Genomic DNA, 21,520 nt, shown 5'->3' on the forward strand with positions numbered 1-21,520 from the left:
TTTCATATTTAACTTAATGTCATTTCTAAATCAAATGAAAGTAAAAAAATATAACTCTATAAACTTTTATCCCTATATTTAAAACTTTTACTTAATCATTGCTCATGTTTATTAAATTAGAAATTATACAGGAAATATTGCCCGCAATAATTTATGACATTAACGGAATCGATGCTAGTCTATTTTATCCTTTTTTATTTTGGTTTAGCTCATGATCAGTCTGTTGAATTTCAACAGCTAATTCTCAAACTGTACTTGTAAATAAATAATATCACGCAAATGTCACAAAAGATATCAAAATAAATACTTGATACTTAAAAAAATGATTACTTATACCAGACACATATAAGGGCTATTTAGCAGCCAAAGGACAAGATAGGGAAAACTGTGCCTAAGGTCTGATGGATTGAGGATGTTAGGGCAAAGTCAATTTTCAAGGCAGAGGGCACAGTTTTTCCCTGTCTGGACATTTATTATTTATACCGTTTTGCAATTTTTGTTGTTGTTTAGCAGCAGTCCGTTATCTCAGGATTACCAGATCAAGGTTAGAGATAGAAAAATACCACTCCCTTGTGCAGCCAATCAGAACACTTATTTTAGGATACCAGATTTGAAAAAAATAAATTGTATTTTATTTTAGCTCCTGACCATCAGGAATTTTAAAACATCAGCAATTCCTACAACAAGGAATAAAATCTATTTTATAGTCAGTGCCGATGAACCTTTCTCATGCAACAGCCATGTTGACTGGTAGGATAGATTTACCCTGCGTAGCCTGGCATTCAAGCGCTTAGTTGAAGTCATATAGGGTTAAACAAAGATTTTTATTCTCATGGGAATGATTATGCACTATGAGATCAAAGTTCGTTATCAGGAAGCCATAAACATTGCTGCTGTACTTTTACTAGGCAAACTGATCATATTTTTAAGCTCTAGTTAACTAAAGGTAAATATGTTATGACAAAGAATAGACCCTCAAGTTTTTGTTGGTAGGTAATGGTAGGTATGTTTGACAGTAGGGTGTTGTTTGGTTGGTTGTCAGTAGGGTGTAACTTGTCAGTAGGTAGATAGTAGGCTGTTGGAAGGCTTGCACTGGGGTGTCAGTACGATGTCAGAAGGTTGTCCGTAGTGTTACTTGTCAGTAGGTAGACAGTGGGGTATTAGAAGGCTTGCACTGGAGTGTCAGTAGGATGTCAGAAGGTTGTCCGTAGTGTTACTTGTCAGTAGGTAGACAGTGGGGTGTTGGAAAGTGTGATGAGTGGAGTGTCAGAACTGTGTATTGGTTGCTTGTTGATAAAATGTTGATAGTGTCAGTAGTCAACAAACATGTTCTTCAAATGTCTAGCACCGGTAATCACTTGTATTTCCTCATCATTGCTCCACAGCTAAAGCGAGGACTGTTTGGTTTACCACCCACACCGGTATTCCTAGTACCACCCAGAGGTATAGCTCGTTGTTTTGGAGGCGAAGGTCTGTTAACAGTATTTTGGCACTTTGGAATGTGCCGCTCTGCAACTATTGGGTTAAACCTTCGTTGACAAAACCTGCACAAGACATAGTCAGGGTTTTCACTGGGGGGTGGGGGTGGTAGGTCTGATAACTTGCCTCCTTTATCAAGATGTTGCTTTACTTTTCTGGCATCACGGATGGATCGGATGAAGTCCTCTGAAATGTAAAGAGCAATGAAAATTGTTGAGTGTAAATAAATAGTTCTTTTCTGAGAGTGGTAGGGAGTGTAAAAGATTAATGAATAACATGAATAACTTAGTCACTCACTAGTGCTTATAGAATGGGAAATGAATGGGTTAGAAGGTGTGGTGGTGTACGTAGATTGAATCTTTAGACAGTAAAAAATCAGAAACCGACTAAGATTCAGTGTTAACCACAAGCACAGGACCAATTTTAAAACTCCTACTTCTACTCATTCTAGCACTTGTGTCAGATTTAGAGGTCACTAATGACAGGAGGAGGAGGGAGAAAGGGATGGATGGATGGGCAAGCGAGTAAGTGAGCAAGCAATCACATTTCTTTCTCACCATGTTTAGCTCTCCAATTATTCTTTGGTTTAGGTGGTTCTGGTTTCTTGATTCTTGCATATGAAGCTGCTTCCGTCCCCTGTGTTCTTGCTTTAGTAGCATCAAACACTTTTCGCTGCTTTGAACTAGTCTTGACACAAATTGACATGTGCTTTGAAATCCTGTCTGAGGCAAAGTTGCGGCCACAGTTTGAGCAGGGGACAAGGTTTACATTTTGTTCAGAACCTTCTGATGGTCCATCTGGATAGTTCCCTGCCAGAGAGGTGCCATACTGACCATACTGACTGCTGTCGACCTTGTTATAACTACCAAGTGTTTGGCGTTTAGGGCTTGCCTGTGGGGAGCCCTGATTAGAAAGAGGTGACAATCTTGCAGGGGGGCGTGTTGAAGAACTGGCTTTCTTGGCAAATGACTTGGGTGATAATCTTTTGCCTGACGCTTTTCTTGTGGGTTGCATTTTGCTGAATTTCTGACCATCTCCAGATCTTAAGCCAGGACTTCCACTAGATACTCTTTCACGTGTAAACGTTTCTTCCCTTGGTACTCCCATTCTGTTTGATGCTGATCCAAGGTTTGTGCTGGAGTTACGTGGAGACAGCCTAGAGCCTGGAAACAAACATCACAGTATTTACAGCTCCATTTTACTTAATATGTAAATTTATTTAAAATAAATATAGTTTAGATGTATACATTGGTACCTGTATTAAGTGGACACCTTCAGACCTTGGTGTCTACTTAATAGAGGGTATGAAATATAGAGGTTTGCTTAACAGTAAATATGGAAAGAAAAAATTCTGATCATGACTCAGTGCAACTGGGTTGTCAATTAATGAAGTGTGCCTTCTTAATAAAAGCATCACTGTTATTTTATTTAAGTGTAATGAGGTTTAAAATGTGAATTCAAAAAAGAACTATTAACTGAAGTCAATAGATTTGATACAGCTGCATAATCTATACTTTTGTCAATATTGGCTACATTAGGATAGGTTTCAATGTCCAAATCATCGTTTTTTTTCTTTGTTTTAGGATTTGCATATATGCAAGACAGTAATGATGATGCATATATTATTTGAATTATCTTTATAGTTTTGTTGGGTTTAGGTTTAATTACCAGGCAAACATGACAACGTGAGTGACAATTTCTTTGTTATGATTAAGACTATTATTTAATAAGAAGCAAAAATGCCTTCAATTGAAGTCTCAAACCCAAATGGCCATTGATATTCAAGTTAAAAATATAAAAAAATCTGCCAGACGATCAAATCTTAGACATTTCAAAAGTAATTGTAAAAGCTGGTTAGCCTGTTAATTGATTTTCTTATTATCCATTAGATGGATATTTCTAACATGGTCCTAAATGTGGCTTAATGGATGATAGGGCAACCTAATCAGGTGACCTAGGTCTTGGACTATTAAATTGCTGTGAAAAACATTTAAGATTTTCCTACTGCAACCTCTTAAGAAATAAAACTTGTTTCCAAAAACAGAGTAAGAAGGGTACATCATAAAATACTGGGAACTAAAGTGAAGACCAAGTTTTCAATCAGTTATGATTGGATTATCTTTTGCCATACCTGTGTTTACTGGCATACTTTTGGATGATGGTCGGCATGAGCGCAAATGGACCTCTAGCCTGTCAGGCAGAAATGTCCTTCCACAATTTGGGCAGGGCAAGAGCTGGCCTTTAGAAGATTCAAATGCCAGTTGATTCCTTCTTTCCAAATCCATGCCACCATCAGGTCCCAAGCTGGGTAGAATCTGTGGTTTAACTGGATAGGGTCTTCTCATATGTTTTGGAAGCTGACTGTTTTCTAATTCCCATTTCTTCAAACACTGGGGTTCATGAATGTTGATAGATTTGGTGCCAAATTCCCGTCCACATATATAGCAGACAACAGTCCTTGGTTTTACAGGCATCTTTGGACTGGGACTTCTATATCCTCTTGAACCAGGGCTATTTGATCGTAATTTAGAAGGATCAAAATTCTTTGAAGGCTTAGAGGTATTGTTTGGTCTACAACTACGTTGGTGAATGGCAAGTCTATCAGGATTAAAAGTCCGTCCACAAAACTCACAAGGTAGTAGTTGCATCTGTGAGGATTGGAAGGCCATTTCATTCATTGCTTCTAAGTTACTTGACATCTCCCCTACGCCCCATCCTTGGGGTTTTCTAGGGACTGGTCGGCGCATGTGCTTCGGGAGTTGCCTATTCTCTGCTTTCCATTTTTCTAGGCATTTTGGAATGTGAATTGAAACACTGCTAGTTCCATAAAGCCGGCCACAGATATAGCACACCACATGAGGAGGCTGTCTAGGAGGCATCTTTTCTCAATGTTATCAATCTAGGTGTGCTCTTGAATTTATGACTTTAAATTTAATGTACATACAATATAGTTTTTGTACAAAATATTACGATGTTGAAGGCTATTTGGTTGGCTGGAGTATTCACACCAAGCTAAAAATCACCGCAACTTAGCAACTTTTTTCTGACACCAGTTTATCTTTTGTAGAGTTCTTCATAATCTTTTAATTACTCAGATAATTCCGTGCCTTCACTCGCCGCCATGAAAGAATCCAAGTAATATGTTAAAGTGCGCTATTCTGGATAAATAATAGATGAATTCCGCTGTAACTTAACTGATATGTTTGCCCAACGAAGTAGAAGATGGTTCTGTTCACGTCTAACACCGTTCATAAACGTCTTTATTTCCGACTTGCTCGAAGAAGAAACTTCTAGAGAATGACAAGCACAACATGGTAACGCAAAGTCAACCTTTCAAATCATTTTTTTCAATACTTCTTCCAGTTTTTTGCAATGACAGCTCAGTTATGGAAATAAGAAGACATTCCTCTATTCTTGGCAGTCCTTTCCAGTGATTTCAACGGAAGAAAGAGCGTCAAAACGTTATTTTCTTATACGCTCATGTAGAAAGTAAACAGGCGTCAAGCAAGGCTTGGCAACAGAATTAATCTAATTTTCCCGGCCTTCCGATTTCCTTCCGACTTCCTTCCGATTTGTTGCCGCCACTTCGTACCACCGAAATCTTAGTCGATATTTGTTCGCATTTCAGTAGTACAGCGCATGCGCTGAAGTCCAAACCAAAATTCGTGAGTTGGAGGTCGACTACGAAAAGAAAATGTGGCTTTCGAGGGTAAAAACTTCACCTATTTTCAACCCTACAAAGGTATAACCCTTGGAATACAATGAAACTGTATCTATAGGTGAATCCTGTGGCTGATTTGAGTTTGTTTTCAGGCTACTGGCCTTGCGAGTACAGCACTTCGAGCAACATGTAGCAGAAACTTCCACTTCAAGATCGAAGGAAGACGAAACCAGGACAAGACCTCAAAAGGAGAGGTCAGACCTCATATTATAGCCTACTAATAAAAATTCCTTTTAGGATAGACTGTTGTCTTTATGGTCTTTCTCATTATCCTGTAATACAGCGTATTTTTTGTTATGTAATTCATTTGTTTTGGTAGGAAATCTCAATGTGTTATGCAATAATAAGATGCGTTCGTGACTCTCTGCATGTACTAAAAAAAATTTCTTTACATTCTTGTACACTTTGCATTATTGCTTTTTATTAATATTGTTCCAGTTTGCAATGATCGTGTAATGCGCAGATAGAAATCAAGCCAATCGTTAAAAATTTTACGGTTTTGTCATCGTTTATCTATCTCAGACAAATATAGTAGCAAGATCAGCTGTTTGTAATGTCAACTTTGTTATTATGACTGACGTCTAATATAATACTTTTTATCCTGGAAATTTAAGAGTTTTGAAATTTTCTATTTTGTGTTTGAAGAAATACTTAAACATTAAAAAAAAAGAAAACATGGAAGCATTTATAAATCCCTCCCATCTCATTGATCTACACTTTCCATTTTCCCACTTCTCGATAGCAAAGTTCATATTTTCCATATGATGTTAATTTTCTTTACAGATTTCTCGTGAATACCCAGTGGTAGACCATACCTATGATGCCGTGGTGGTAGGTGCTGGAGGTGCAGGTCTCAGAGCTGCCTTTGGTCTGGCGCAGGAAGGATTCAAGACTGCTTGTGTCACAAAACTATTTCCAACAAGATCTCATACAGTAGCTGCTCAGGTACAATGATTCAATGTGTCAGGTTTAAAAAAACTTCTGCCTTTAAACTTAATTCTGCTAATTCTTTTTGGGAGAAAAACCCCCCAAACCCCCCCCCCCCCCCCCCCCCCCACACGTGCTCCCTAGTAAACAACCCCCCCATGCTCCCTAGTAGACAACCCCCCCCCTCATGCTCCCTAGTAGACAAACTAACTTTGCTAAGTTAGAGATTAATGTTTTGTTTTTTTCAGGGAGGAATCAATGCTGCTCTTGGTAACATGGAGCCGGATGACTGGCGATGGCACATGTAAGATGGCATTAACACATAACACATTATTGCACATACATGTACATTCATTATTGACAAGGAAGTGCAATGTAACATTTTGTACATTATTGTGTAGGTATGATACTGTTAAAGGAAGTGACTGGCTGGGAGACCAGGATGCCATTCATTACATGACAGAAGAAGCCCCACAGGCTGTCATAGAGGTAATAATAATAATAATAATGATAATAATAAAAAATAATAATCTAAGGTACTCTATCTATACAGTTTAATAGCAAACCAGTTTCACTACCCAGAACCAAGTTTTACGAGCCAAAACAAAATTTCACTTATCAAAGTATTTGACTAGTTGACGAACACCAAGTTTAATCCCTGGTGGATTAAATTCACACAATATTCCCTGTAGGACTAATTTTCAAAACTTTTATTTCAGCTTGAAAACTATGGCATGCCATTCAGTAGAACAGAAAAGGGTACCATCTACCAGAGAGCATTTGGTGGTCAGAGTTATGATTATGGTAAAGGTGGACAGGCTCACAGATGTTGTGCTGTTGCCGACAGAACTGGACACTCTCTTCTTCATACCTTATATGGACAGGTATATGTTTACATCTTAATATGCCTCTTTTACTAGGGCGTAATGTTTTCCCATTTCAGACTTGTCATTCCCTAGAGTATCATTTCTTTGTTTAACTGTTGCACCTGTGAAGATAAATGAATATGGATACAATTCAAACAAAGATATAATTCTCTCTATATATAGGAAATGACACATACTTTTGAAATGGGAAATTATCATGCCCAAAGGTAATGAGTTATAACTGCATTCTCATGTGGTCAGGAGTATGAAGATCTGAAGTTGTAAGTTATTGTGGAGCCTTGAAACAAATTGTGTGCATAGCATAGACTTTGCTGTATCGATTCATGCCCCAAAAATGAAACACTGCTGAGGGGGTGTAACAACAATCCTCCTCTTCTGCTTCCAAGGTATTGATATACAAGCATCATTTTTTATGTTTATCAGTTTCCTATTCGTTGTATTCTGTAGTCCTTGAGATATGATTGTGAATACTTCATTGAGTACTTTGCCCTGGACCTCCTGATGGAAGATGGTAAATGTGTTGGCTGTATTGCTCTCTGTGTTGAAGATGGCTCTCTACACAGATTCAGAGCGAAGAATACTGTCATGGCTACAGGGTATGTTAACTATGTCCATTATTTTATTTCTTGCGTGTGGAAGCCAGAGAGATGCTGGTATATAAGTTTGTCATGGTCAGTTGAATCGCATTACTTATCATAATCAGGCTCCAAACTATGTTTAATTTCAACCCAATCAAAGTTCAGAACTTTGACAGCAAGTTCAAGAAGTTACAATTTTATGAACTTCATTTTTAAGTTCAAAAGTTGGCCCCCAACCTAATCTTGAAATTTTTGTAAAATCGACTATAATATGCGAGTACAATACACTCTGGACAAACCAAAATTAAAAGCAATTTAGGGTGTGGCAATACCTATCGCACCCCAAGTTAACAGGCCTGTTGTGTACGTAGATGTATGCTTCCTGGATCCACACAGCCAATACCTAATTCTTTATAGATTTTTATTATGGTTTTCTTATTGGATTCAGAGGGTATGGTCGTGCCTACTTCTCATGTACGTCAGCACATACCTGCACAGGTGATGGTACAGCTATGATATCCAGAGCAGGATTACTGAACCAGGACATGGAGTTTGTTCAGTTCCATCCAACTGGTAAATGATTACTCCGCACTTAATTTGAATGAGATTTTTAAAAACTTTTGTTTGGAAAAATGACATGAACTTAACCAACAGTCAAATAACAGTTACCCTTTGTGGAAGGGTAATATTTTAAAAGGCAATAACTGGTACAACTTATCCATAGGAAACATGTTAACTTGTGCAGGGGGGGGGGGGGGGGGGGGGGGGGAACTAGAGAACCTGGAGAAAAACCCTTGGAGCAAAGGAAAGAACCAATATTTAACAATTATTCGCTGATGGCCAAGTGGTTATCGGTGGGATATTTACCAGCATTGATGATCGTCTCAGAATTATCAGTTGTTCGACCAATCACAGCTCGAGAAACTCTATATTCAAGTGTAAGATTATACTGAACAGTTTTATTCATTTATGCTGGTTGACACCAGGAGTTTAAAAATCATAAATATTATGTCTTGTGAGGGGAAAGAATTAAAGAATGCCAAGAAAAACCCTCAAAACAAATTAGGAAAGAAATAACCAGTAGATTTGCTCAATTGTTGCAACAAGTTAGGGTGTTGCAACAAGTTAGGGAATTGCAAGTAATCTTATTCATGTGATAATTATTTGTAGGAATATATGGTGCTGGATGTCTTATTACAGAGGGATCGAGAGGAGAGGGAGGATATCTGATAAACAGTGAGGTATGAATGAATACTGTTTGCAGTAGGATGCTTGAATCTACACAAAGTCTTTTTTTTTGGATTTTAGGGTGAACGTTTCATGGAAAGATATGCACCAACAGCCAAGGATCTTGCATCAAGAGATGTAGTTTCAAGATCAGAAACAATAGAAATCAGAGAAGGAAGGTATGTAATAGATCGTAATGCTCATGCGGAGATATTATTATCTTGATAAATCTAATGGGTCATTGTTTTCCTCATTACATCTCACTTTTGATGTTACTTGCAGAGGTGTTGGCCCAAACAAAGACCACATCTATCTACAGCTTTCCCACTTACCTGCAGAGACACTCAAGACACGCCTACCTGGAATCTCCGAGACTGCCATGATTTTTGCTGGTGTTGATGTAACCCGAGACCCAATCCCAGTGTTACCTACAGTGCATTACAACATGGGTGGAATACCCACCAACTATAAAGGACAGGTAAGATTTCTTGTACGACTAACATATTGTACTATATCGCTAGTCTATTGCAACAATGCATTCTGGACTGTTAACTTAGTTAAATCACACCAAACAAAAGAGGGAAGCAGAGGACCATTGTCAAAAGTTACTTATAGACTTATGACTCCAATATTATTTTCCATTTATTCTGAGTATTAGAGTATTGCTGTGCTATGCGCCATACCATGAACACTTTTACAAACTTGATAGGCAGAGTTTTGTACATCTAATGACAACAAAACATGAAAGTGAAGTGCTGATAACTTATTGCTTAGCAGTAAAGAGGACAATTAAAACTTGTCAAAAAGAAATGAAAAACTTATGAAAGTGTTTACAATGTAGCACACATAGCACAGCAAAAATATTTTCATAAAAAATGTTAATGCTTACATAACAAAAAAAAATTATTACTTCACAGGTCCTGACAACCAAGAATGGCAAGGATGTAGTTGTCGAGGGTCTGTGGGCTGCAGGGGAGGCAGCCTGTGCATCAGTACATGGTGCTAATCGTCTGGGAGCCAACTCCTTGTTAGATTTGGTTGTTTTTGGTCGTGCCTGTGCAAACTTCATTGCAAAGGAAAACAAACCAGGAGAGTCCTTACCAGAACTCAAGCAGGTGAGCATTAGCTTACTGTACATGTTTAGCTGGAAAACTAGGGCTTGAATGAAAAACAGAGATTTGTGAATCCAGATTACATAGCTTAACTCTCCATACCATGGGTCGTGTAACACCACCATAAATCAATTTAGTGTCAAAGGTTCTTGCTCTCCCACACACTGATATTTAACTTTGAGCCATACATTATCTTGTTTTTTGTAGAGTGCCGGAGAAGAGTCAGTTGCCAATTTAGATGTAGTACGTCATGCCAATGGAAGCACTCCCACAGCACAACTGAGGTTGAAAATGCAAAAGGTAAGGCTGCTTCAGCCATAATATTCCTAGAGTAAGGATGTCCAAGCTTCTTAGTATGCACTCCATGCTGCAAAACACTTGGAATACCTCAAAATGTAATTTTTTGCGGTTTTTTGTTTAGATTATGCAAAACAATGCAGCAGTATTCAGGACTGGGACAGTTTTAGAGGAAGGCTGCAAATTAATAGACGAAGCTTATAAAGAATTAAAGGACCTTAAGGTGAGCATTGGGGACCCAAAGCTGAACACTGAGGAACTCCAGTAAATTTAGTATTTTAGTTCCTGTTCTTGGCCTTAGTTAATGTGACATGCAGATTTATTTATATATTACTGTGATTATTTTTCAAGTTATATGATCGCAGTTTGGTGTGGAATACTGATCTCATAGAGGCCTTGGAACTTCAAAATCTGATGATCAACTCAGTACAAACAATTGGCAGTGCCGAGAATCGAAAAGAGAGTCGAGGTGCACATGCTAGAGAAGATTACAAGGTAACATTTATTGTGTCGCTGTGGTTTCTGATGGGAAATGCAATTCATTCACAAACAGCTCACCAGAGTGTTGAGCAGCAGTATGAAGCAAATCCCACGAGTCTAGGAAAAACAACAACTTCTGTGCTATGATGGGACCATAACTCGACTTGTGGTTTACTTAGTACAGTCATCTCTCATACCATGTTTGGCTTCCAGTCAATTCCAAAGCCATAACTAACATACTACTTACTTGCTATTGTAAAGTCCTCCATGTTGTGGTATATGATCAAAATGTTCATCAATTTTGTACAGTGTCCATGCCATTTTTCTCCCCCAGGATCGTATAGATGAGTATGACTTCTCCAAACCCCTTGAAGGGCAGACAAAGAAACCATTGGACCAGCACTGGAGAAAACACACTCTTTCCTGGATAGACCCTGACACTGGAAAGGTAAGGGTAACCAACATGCAGGTTGCTTGGGAAACCATTTTTTAATTCCCATCCATTTTTTCATTACAAATTGCTTTGTTGAAGTAAGTTTGGATACTAGGCAGCATTACAGACCCTAGGAAAATGACTAAGCTTTTATGATTGATTTTGAATTAGTGACAGTGTTTTGGAAAAAAATGTTTAGTAATGCCTGAAGCTCTCTGGGTCACCTAAGAGAAAAACCCAACATTTATAATAACTGTAAGAGTCTATAAAATTGGTTACTGTTAGGCTGTATTGGCTGCCCACAGTCCTATCTGAGTGAGCAAATATTTTCGTCTAGTCTCGATACAAGCAATGCAATGCACACAAATTCCAGAATGCTGTCTCGTAAGAAGATGTGTGTACCTATCGAAATCTTTGAACCTATTGCACTCTTTTGATGTCTCTCTTGTTTTTGTAGTATAAGCTGGATTATCGTGAGGTCATTGACTACACCTTGGATCAAGACAAGTGTGCTACTGTGCCTCCAGCAGTGAGATCCTACTAAATCAACGACAACAAACTACAAGATATAACCATCACTACAATCTTGTCAGTTACCACTAATGTCTATAACAAGATATCTGGTGTTCAGACAATAATTTTATTAAATAGCCTTGTCATTGCAATGGTAAACCAGTCTCATCTTGAAAATTTGATGGGTGTCAAAATAAGAAGTGTTTTTTTTTCCAATAAAAAGCCATGTTGGTTATCAAGGCATTTCTTGATAAGAGTCTATGCTTAGAATTTCATCAAAGTATCTGATAATTCCATGATCTTTTAGCTAATATAATATTTATGTCATGTTTTGTGACATGCAGATATGTAAAATAAAGGTAGTTTATTCATACTATGAGATTCTTATTTTCGGTATGTGCATTTTGTCCAATAAAAAATATTTGTTCGACTATAAGACTACCTAATTTTTTTATTAGAAATTGTGAATCTTGTAAAAGGTGATTATTTGCAAACCCTTTCTGTCAGTTTAGAGAGAGTAGACCTGCACAAAATTCTTTTAGTCCAATTTTGCTTTGATTAATTATCTGTCCATAGTCATTGCTAATTTTAAAAAAATTATTTAAATTTATTTTACATTGTGTTAAACAAGTACAGCTATATAACCTTTATAATATTTTCTAACATTCTCTAGTAATATCTGGAATCTATCTATAAATACAGCCTGCTGAGTAAATGGCCTGGGTTTCAGAAGAGATTCATGTATAAGCATACAATATGCCCAAGATCAGATAGTCATTGACTCAAAAACAAAAAGGAATAAGGAATAAATACAGCATCTTGAAGTACTTTCTAAGTTAAAGGCTTAAATTTGTAAATCAGTACTGACATGAATCAATCTTAAGGAACAATCTTAGTCAATGTGGCTGTGCCAGGAGACCAGAAATGTCATTGCTTCATTATTTGCATGACCTTGGCAATTAAGTTGACAACCAAACATTTAACAAAACTTTGGATCAACCTTCTGAAATTTTGTTTGTACCTTGAATTAAATGCAAAGATCAACTCAACATTGAATTATGAATATGGGATACCTTATATTTACATGTAACATGACATCAAGTCTATTTCCTTTATGTGAAATACATTCCACTCTTTACTTTGTCGTTAACGCTGATGGCTTTATTAAATTCTTGCATCAATTCTTCCTCTGACCTGTGGTCATCCTGTCTTGCTCTAAAAGAAAGGAAAAACATTTTAATGAGAAAAAAATAAATGGCAAACAGTTTTCAGGGAAAAAATAAATGGGAATACTCTTTGGGTGCAACCAGGCATAGTAAGCAGGGGAGGGCATAGATACACTATGGGTGCGTACGTGTGACAAAAGTAATAGGTCAGTAACTGTTGTATTATACTCACCCTACCAATCCATTCAGATGGTGACGTGCTCTGAAGGCTACCAGGTGTGCATAGTAAGCAGGGGAGGGCATAGATACACTACGGGTGCACAGTGTGTACATGTGATAAAAGTAATAGGTCAGTCGTATTATACTCACCCTACCAGTCCATTCAGATGGTGCCGTGCTCTGAAGGCTACCAGGTGTGCATAGTAAGCAGGGGAGGGCATAGATACACTACGGGTGCACCGTGCATACGTATGACACAAGTGATAGGTCAGTTTCTGAAGACCATCGGCTGTGAAGTTGTTGTCATCGTACAACACATGGTAGTGGGTGGGACGACTTGTTCCCTGAAACAAGAAAAAACACTTGAAGAAGTTTAAACACTGAAATGCAAAAGTAAAGTTAGGAAAGGTGAGAAGGGGAAAGAAGGGAAAAACCTCAATCTCTTTTTTATTGAATTCTGATACAACATGTGGAATAATGAAAAACCAGGCATGACTACCTCACAGATTGAACCATGAAACAACCTCTGGGCTGATCCAAAACAGGGCATGGCTTATTCACAGACTGAACCCTGAAACAACCTCTGGGCTGATCAAAAACAGGGCATGGCTTATTCACAGACTGAACCCTGAAACAACCTCAGGGCTGATCAAAAACAGGGCATGACTAACTCGCAGATTAAACCCTGAAACGACCTTAGGGTTAATCTAAGCCAGGGCAAGGCTAACTCACGGATAAAATTATCATGTTGGGTCCTTAGGAGGGAGGAAACTGGACAAAATCTTCAATGCATATACCTGGATGCCTTGGTGACTGCAGAGATAAAAGTCAAACTCAAAGGGATGTGTGATACCACTATCAACAGTGGTTCCAGCAGGAATATTTCCAGCCCTCCCAGACTGGTCATTCCTATCCACACAAAACAGCCTGGTATGGTGTCTCTTTTGGACCACAATAAAGGTGATAGGTGGTTGGTATTGGCCGTCTTTCTGGATGTTAAGGCACGCCTGTTGAACGGCCTTCACCTCGTTCACAAGGACTTGATCAAACTGTCCCTCACTTACTCCATCCCGGTAAAAAATAATTCTTTTTGGTTTGAGCTTTGTTTGTTTATAGAACTCTACCAGCAATTCTTTAACCATGTCAGCCATTTTCACAATGATCTCTTGCGCTGCTTTGTCTTTTATATGAGTCTGCGCTCTCACCCTGGCAGCATACCTACTGGCATGGCTGTCCATGCTTGCAACAACAGCAGCAACCGAGGGAATTTCCTTCTCACCAGGGGAGGGGTGAGTCACATCGGCCCCAAACATGATCACATCTTTAAACAATTCAGGCATCATGGATGGATCAACAATGTGGTTGATTCCTCCTAGTTTAGCGTTTATTTTCATAGCGATGTTTGAGCAGACTTGTGGTTTTGCACCCATGAACTGTTTGGTCTGTACACATTGTGTAGGGATGCCGAGAATAGTGTCTCCTACTCGTTTAACTTCCTTGTAGATATCCTTATTGCCTTGAATTGGAAGAACGACTAGGATAAGCTGCAAATTTTGATAGTTGACAACAAGGTCTGATAACAGCCGTTCAATCTGCAACATAAATAAAATGTCTTATTTCCAAATCAATGCTAGAAGCAATTCACAAAACGTCCCACTCCATCCCCACCGCTTCCACCTCCCCTTCACTGAATGTAAGTATATTTCTAAAATTTTCCTTGTTTTGCAAGGATAACGCTTAATAGCCAGTGATCCTTATGCCATGATTACATCTAGGGGATGACTGGGGATTACAAGAAGGCTCATCAAGACTCACCTATTTCAAGGGAACCCATCCTTCTTTAAGTAATGTTGAACAAAAGTAGCCCAATTCAAGACGATCATAACTCTTCCCCCACCCCTCCCCTCCATCCCAGGATACATGAAGTCACTGTTTGCATGCTGTTTGCTTTGGTTAAGTTGGCAGAGCAAGGTGGCCCCACACCTGCTCCCCTGGGGACACCAAACTAGAGGCTCTACTAATTCTTGCTCTGCCAAATTAAACAAAGCAAACACCATGCAAACAGTGTTTTCCTTCGCAGCCATCATTAGTATAGTGACAGTGCCACGATCTAGGACAAACACTGATGACAGTTGCCAAGGGGACTATGCAGACAGTGACAACCAAGGGAAGTAGAGGGAAGGCTTGCTTGATGGGAAGGCTTGCTTGATGGGAAAGGACTTACATTATCATTGTTTCTGGCATACTGGATCCTGCAAGGCTCACCATTCATTCGCATTCCTTCACTCTGACAGACACTACTCATCGTACTGGCAAACTTGCGCGTGACAGTTTCATCACATTTTCTTGGGTGCTCAAAACAAACCATCGCCCATACTCTAACATCAGCTCCATGAAAGAATTTTTTCCCTCTCATATCCCATACTCCATCCCGAGGGAGTACTGTGCCATGGTCTCCTAGTTTAACATCTGGGGCAGATAGGACTCTACCATCAACATCTACCATTGATTTGTTGATGGACATACCAAACTCGTTAGCTAAATAGCTGCGGCTCGCAGATTCCAGTTCTCCAGCCTAAAATGAAAGCAGGAAAAGAACATTACGGTTACTTTATATTCAGCTAATGTTTTCTGATCTTAGATTTCTCTAGACAAATGGCTCAAATGTTTGGCTCTTCAGGGGACAGTTTACGTGTGTGTGAGGGGAGGCTGAAGTGGGCAGAGGTGAACAATCTTCTCCCCTCCTTCACCCTCGTCCTTCTTCCAAAGGTCCTTAAGTAGCCATAACATTAAGCTTAGATTCCAATAAGGTTCTCTATACCCATACTAACCCACTGAGATATTTTCTTTTGTCTCTCAAAAGCTGGTCTTGCAGTCTTCTTGATCATTTCAGCAGTCTGCTTATCTGTTAACTTTCTCTTGGCACAAGGAACTGTAAAGCACACTTCCATGGGGAGAGAGTTGTTCTTCTGTCCCACAATGAGACAAGGCAAATGTGGATACCTTAAGAAAGAAAATTGCACATTAAACACAGGTTAACCACCAACCACTAACAGTAAGGGCTATAGCCACCACTCTTTTACTATATCTTAAGCAGATAACACTCAAATCGATTGACGACTCTTGAAACTCCAGTGTATGCAGGCTTTAATTAGTCTCACTTCTGAGTTCGGTAAACAAAAGCAGAAATTAGAATGACAAAACAAGCAACTCCTGGATTCAAGGTTTCAGCCCAAATACACTGGATTTTATCAGTTGTCAGTGTTGATCTTCATGGAGAGAAGAATACCAGTCAGGGGCGTAGCGAGGGCCTAGGAGCTGGGGGGGCATTGATCCAAAATTTTAAAAAATTACTCCTTCCTAATAAAACAAATAAACGCTCAAACAAAAATTGAAGAAACAAACATTATTTTATTAACCATTCTTAAATCTTAGGTTGTAATAATTTATTTTCCTCTTTCGTTTCAGTTTAATATGTTTTTTTTTTTCGTTATTCTTTTTTCAAAAAAACTTTTTTTCAAAAATTTTGCCCCCCCTCGCTATGCTACTGATACCAGTCCTTAAATATGACATTGAGGAAAAACCATCATTTAACCATGAAATTAACAAACCCTAAGCCAATCAAATGAGTCACTCAACCTTAGCATTAAAAGATGAGAGCTGAAAAAAATTTCCAACCTTGTTAACATTTTAAATATAACATATTTTTGACCAAATAGCTGCAGTTCCAGTACTCACTTTAGTTTTATTCTATATTTCTCAAGGAAATACTGTTCCACTGATATCTGTCTGGGTTGGGATGCTCCTTCATCTTGTAGAGGAAAATAATGAGTAGAGGCAGATTTGCCCAGATTTGTTACGAGATATTTCCTCTTCATGCCAGGTATGTGACTCGTTTCTATCTTTAAACCTGCAAGAATAAAACATTTGTCATTGTTGCAACAAATTATTATTTGATGATCAGCCCAGGCTTTGTTTCAAGGTTCAATAAAATTTGAAGGTTTACATTCCAATTCCTGTTGGATCCGCATACTGTATGATGAGCATGGTGCATATTTCAACAAACAATGAACTGTCAGTAGTAGTGTCAGTATCACTTACCTTTGATGGCGGTAAGAAACTCTTTCCTCATCGGCGGTGACATCTGCCATGTCCTGTCTGTCAGATTTGATTCCCTGAAGTCCCTGAAGTTGGGTGCCAAAGTTTCGCAAAGAAAATCTATCACTGACTGATGCTTCACGAATCCTTTGGAAGACACTAATTAAGAATAAAACAAACATTTTCTATGTTAGATATGTGAAACATTTTTGTGGAAACTTTCTGTGAGCACTTGGGAATAATAACCATCTTCTTGACCAATGTATATAGAGCACAAACTGGCTTCAACATCTCTGTAAACCATGCATGCACAGCTCCAAAGTTTACAAAACTGATATTATTTTGTATGATCATAGCATTGTTTTGATTGGGAAAGAAGGGAAAATTGTATTTGAGGTGCTTGTGTGTGCCACTATAATTCAATATCTATTCCCGCTATCATGGAGGGAATTTGTAAAAGGACCCCCTACCCCCAGGAACTTTGAATTTTCTTCCATACAAACTCTGTAATTTATACTTTCTCTGACTCCCCATTTTATAATATTTTCTAAAAAAAGTGTCTGCTCACCATCAATATTGACAAGCATTGTCTTCCACTGTGAAGGTCGGATACTTTGATAAAACCCAGTCCACATCTCACATCCACCCCCTAAATCTGCCTGACCGTCAGGGGGTGGGAAAAAGCTTCTTCCAATGGGAGTAAAGTGTAACGAAGGAGTTTGTCTTAATATGATATCAAGAGCTTGAACCACCTCCTGGGGTATCTTGCAGTTTCCTTGAAGAAAGTTCTGTAGTTCTTTTACACAAACCTGAGCTGCATACTTGATGGTTAGCTGTTTAGAGTAAATAACAAAGTATCAAGCTAAGATATTGTAGTCTAATTAGTGGTGACTATTGAGCACTTTTTCCCTATTGCAATAGTATTGCAATTGTTCCGACAATTGCGATAGTTTTGCAATAGTAGATTGGATATTGCGATAGCATAGCAATAGTGGAAACTTGCAGTTAATTTAATGTCTATTATAGAAAATAGAAATCATGCCTTACCATCTTACCTTACCATTTGCCCACCCACCTGCCCCCCATTATGACTCAGCTCACAGAAAATAAGCTACCTTAAACTGTCTGTCCTTGCCACCATCTATTCCAGGTAGTACGATCTCAAGCTGTTGCTGCAAGTGGAAAAGTCCTTCACCTTTAATTTTCAAATTTTTTGAAATACCCTTATATCGTAATATGGTATATTGGATCCCAAAATGAACCATTCAATTGGAAAGGTATGGATATTCTATGACCTGATGTAGATTCCAATCCACTTCTGAGAATATGAATATACAAAGTACCTTTCTCAGACCCTCCTAACCCATTGGAATTTCTGATCCTAGAGTTTTATATTTAGATCTTATTAACCAAGTGGGAGGTCTGTACGGGATAATCTTGACCGAGGTCTGTACCCGACCAAGATCAAGATTATCCCGTACAGACCGACCAAGCTCGGTTGATAAGAGTTTTATCATATGACCGCTTTTCATTGAAAAGGACAAAATGTTTTCGCTGTAAGATTAATATGCGATCGGACCGGTTAATACCGGATAATCTAGACCAGTCCGCGATGCGATCTATCCAATCAGATTGCTCGATTTGCTAGTGTCCAGGCTCTAAGATTCAAGGTCATATGATAAGAAATGGATACTTTATTGTTCAGGACTACAGAAATATGAAGTACAACTTACACCCTTTTCGCCATCCACAGCTGGAAGTCTGTTTCTACAGTACAAATTCTTCCTACCATCAAATGCCGGACTGTTTCCATTAAATACTGATTTCAGATACTTGTTAACAGCACTTTTGACGACCTCTCGGCATTCTCCGATAGGTGTTTTCTCTGGCTTGATGTCAATATCGTAGTGGAAGATATAGTCAATGTTACGCAAATCCAATCTGTAGGAGTTAGCTTTTAGTTTGATAGGTCTTCCTGCTTTTCCAAAGTCAGGCCGACGTGGAAGAGGTGCCACTTGTTGATGTTGACGGGACCTTTCTGATAAATATTAAAATTCAAAATTCAAAAGTTATGAAGATCAGTGCACAAAGAAAAAAGAACCTATGATACTGTAGTGTACACCCAAGAAATCACTTCCCTTCCAAATAAAGAATGCATCACAATTTCAAAATATCCATACTTTCCCCCTCCCCTCTTCCCCCCTCCCCCCAAATAAAGGGACCCTTCTCAAAGAGAACTTGGATGTGAGGCTATCATGGAAACAAAACAAAAAAATCACACTTTTTCTCAATGGAATTCGTGGCTTTTTTTCTTTCTGTATTTCCATGTTAGCCTCCTTTTGAGAAGGGTCATGATCCATTCCAGAATATATTCTTGCCTCCAATCACTGAATATATACAATATATATAATAAAATTTCAAAATAATGAGAGTAAGTACTCCTTACCATCAGTCATTGAACTGGCCAAAACTTCTTTAGGTGGAGTTCTTTGATTTTTTGGTGCTTTGCCCTGAGCCTGTGGAGGCAGTGCCTGAGATGGCTGTGGCTGTGGTTGTCCCTGTGGTGGCTGTGGGCGTCTATTCGATGGTTGTGCCTGTGTCTGGGATGGCTGTGCCTGTGCTTGCGAAGGCTGTGGCTGTCTCTTTGATGGCTGTGCCTGCGCCTGCGATGGCTGTGGTGGTAAACTTGGTGCCTGTTTTGGCATAGTCCTTTGTTCTTGGGGTGTGCCATGCTTGACTTTGGGTTGCATATGTTGACCTTTAGAAGGGTTAGTAACAGACAGTCCTGACACAGCCTCTTCAAGCTGTTTTGTTTGCCTGTCGTAATCTGAGGCATCATATTGTCCTGGTCTTGGCACATTTTGAAGTGTTTCAGGGGGAGGCAGTCCATTGGTATGTACTATTGGAACTGAAGGAACATTAGGTTTTGGCCCTGGTGCTTTTGGCTCTTGAGAGCTTGACCCACTTGCGCATGCTGTTAGATTAAAAATCATAGAAGAAATAAATGAAGTTTTTAATGGTCAGCTTAGAAGAAGCCCAACCCAGTAAACTTCATTTTCTCCACCCCAAATAGAAAACTACTGGTTAAGAGGGAAGGAGGTAGTGTTCACTGTCATTGTAGGCCGGTAATGAGATTCATTCAGCTGATTGATACCAAGTAATAGAATACTCTCTTGTTGATAGCACATACTATAATTCTACTGATCAATACATATTTTCAAATACTAAACGTTTTGGTTCTTATAATTTAAGAGATCAGAGATCAGAGTTTTTAATTTAAGAGGTAAGAGATACTATGTTGTGTTGTATAATGAATATATCCTTCCATATTAAGATAGAGTGCACGCACTAAAACCGTGATCATTAAATAGTACTAATTAGCACAATTTCATACAGAATCCTTTGTTTTCTATTGTTTAATTATCGCTATCTAGTGCTAAAAATTAGTATTTGTTTCACGGATTTAGCGTGAGCTTTCTAATACTCCGTTCATAACACTGGAAAATGATGAGTGACAATTTATTCTAGGCTTGATATGATAGTCTCACTTAAAAGCCCTATGGTTTCATTCTGGAGACCAATTAATGCGAGGAAGCATAGAAGTGTTTAGCCATTTACCTTCTTGCGAGGCTGCTTTTTGACCAACTTCCTGATGTCCTTCGCTGGTTTGTCCTCGTCCTCGTCCTCTTCCTCGTCCTTTTCCTTTCTTCTTCGCCATTTTTCACGCTCTAGACTCAACTCAACTTATTTCTCTTGCAATAGGATAAACAAAAAACCTTACGAAGTAATTTCTAAAGACAATTTTTCGAGGTTTCACGCTAGGATTATTGCTGACAGCTCTAATTTTTGCTGCGTTTTCACTTTTCTTGGAATTCGAGCTGAAAATTATTCGTGGAACACTCGTTCGATAACCAATAATAACCAATCAAAATACGAAGAAACAATTCCTGGAAAACCATGAATGATTACATTTTTTTCTTATTTGGGCAGTGGCTTTTCCAAGTGGGATGTTTTAGCAATATTATGGCCTACAATAAGTTTTCTTCTCCTTCAACAAAACAAGTTGAATATTATTTGTGACAAGAGCGAGAGAAGCCTGGGTAGTGGTGAACCGTGATGTCATACGAGAAAATACTTCCGGGAGTATTTACTTCCGGAAGGGAGAATTTTTTCTTCAAAATTTTGTTCTGAATCTCATATCATTAGGATTTTTAAATTTAAACCAGAAAAGCAATTAAAAGATCTTGGCGTCACTATGTGAATAAAGTCTATGGATATTCCTGCGGCGCAGCTCAACAGGGTTGAACTGGAAGCATGTGAATGCACCTTTGGCAGCCACTATACAGTCCATGTATGACCCAAGGAGCACTGCTCTAGCCAACC

At 38.7% G+C, this 21,520-nt stretch overlaps 3 protein-coding genes across 3 annotated transcripts; 1 reads left to right on the plus strand and 2 right to left on the minus strand.

The window, feature by feature from the left end:
* Positions 1-609: 609 nt before the first annotated feature.
* Positions 610-4,987, minus strand: LOC116293196 (uncharacterized). Its single transcript, XM_031700596.2, has 3 exons — positions 3,611-4,987; positions 2,037-2,642; positions 610-1,665 (listed from the first exon to the last, which is right to left on the minus strand). Exons 1-3 carry the CDS (start codon positions 4,356-4,358, stop codon positions 1,355-1,357), a joined length of 1,665 nt encoding a protein of 554 aa, XP_031556456.2. The 5' UTR covers positions 4,359-4,987; the 3' UTR covers positions 610-1,354.
* Positions 4,988-5,121: 134 nt separating this feature from the next.
* On the plus strand, positions 5,122-12,703 carry LOC116293155 (succinate dehydrogenase [ubiquinone] flavoprotein subunit, mitochondrial). The gene is made up of 17 exons (XM_089029245.1): positions 5,122-5,221; positions 5,293-5,394; positions 5,984-6,145; positions 6,376-6,431; positions 6,529-6,616; positions 6,847-7,011; positions 7,462-7,610; positions 8,041-8,165; positions 8,763-8,833; positions 8,901-8,998; positions 9,102-9,297; positions 9,737-9,934; positions 10,139-10,231; positions 10,353-10,451; positions 10,580-10,723; positions 11,043-11,156; positions 11,599-12,703. The coding sequence occupies exons 1-17, from the start codon at positions 5,174-5,176 to the stop codon at positions 11,683-11,685; spliced, it is 1,995 nt and encodes a 664-aa protein (XP_088885371.1). The 5' UTR covers positions 5,122-5,173; the 3' UTR covers positions 11,686-12,703.
* Positions 12,086-21,209, minus strand: LOC116293154 (protein argonaute-2-like). Its single transcript, XM_031700549.2, has 12 exons — positions 20,756-21,209; positions 19,584-20,111; positions 18,871-19,175; positions 18,253-18,309; positions 17,706-17,970; positions 17,141-17,296; positions 16,778-16,949; positions 15,871-16,042; positions 15,264-15,614; positions 13,837-14,631; positions 13,190-13,383; positions 12,086-12,869 (listed from the first exon to the last, which is right to left on the minus strand). Exons 1-12 carry the CDS (start codon positions 20,853-20,855, stop codon positions 12,767-12,769), a joined length of 3,198 nt encoding a protein of 1,065 aa, XP_031556409.2. The 5' UTR covers positions 20,856-21,209; the 3' UTR covers positions 12,086-12,766.
* Between the last annotated feature and the right edge of the window lie 311 nt (positions 21,210-21,520).

This window comes from Actinia tenebrosa, unplaced genomic scaffold (genome assembly GCF_029948245.1).
Source record: "Actinia tenebrosa isolate PJP-AT-01 unplaced genomic scaffold, QUT_ActTen_1.0 PGA_scaffold13__45_contigs__length_12533684, whole genome shotgun sequence".
In the NCBI taxonomy this organism is placed as follows: domain Eukaryota; kingdom Metazoa; phylum Cnidaria; class Anthozoa; order Actiniaria; family Actiniidae; genus Actinia; species Actinia tenebrosa.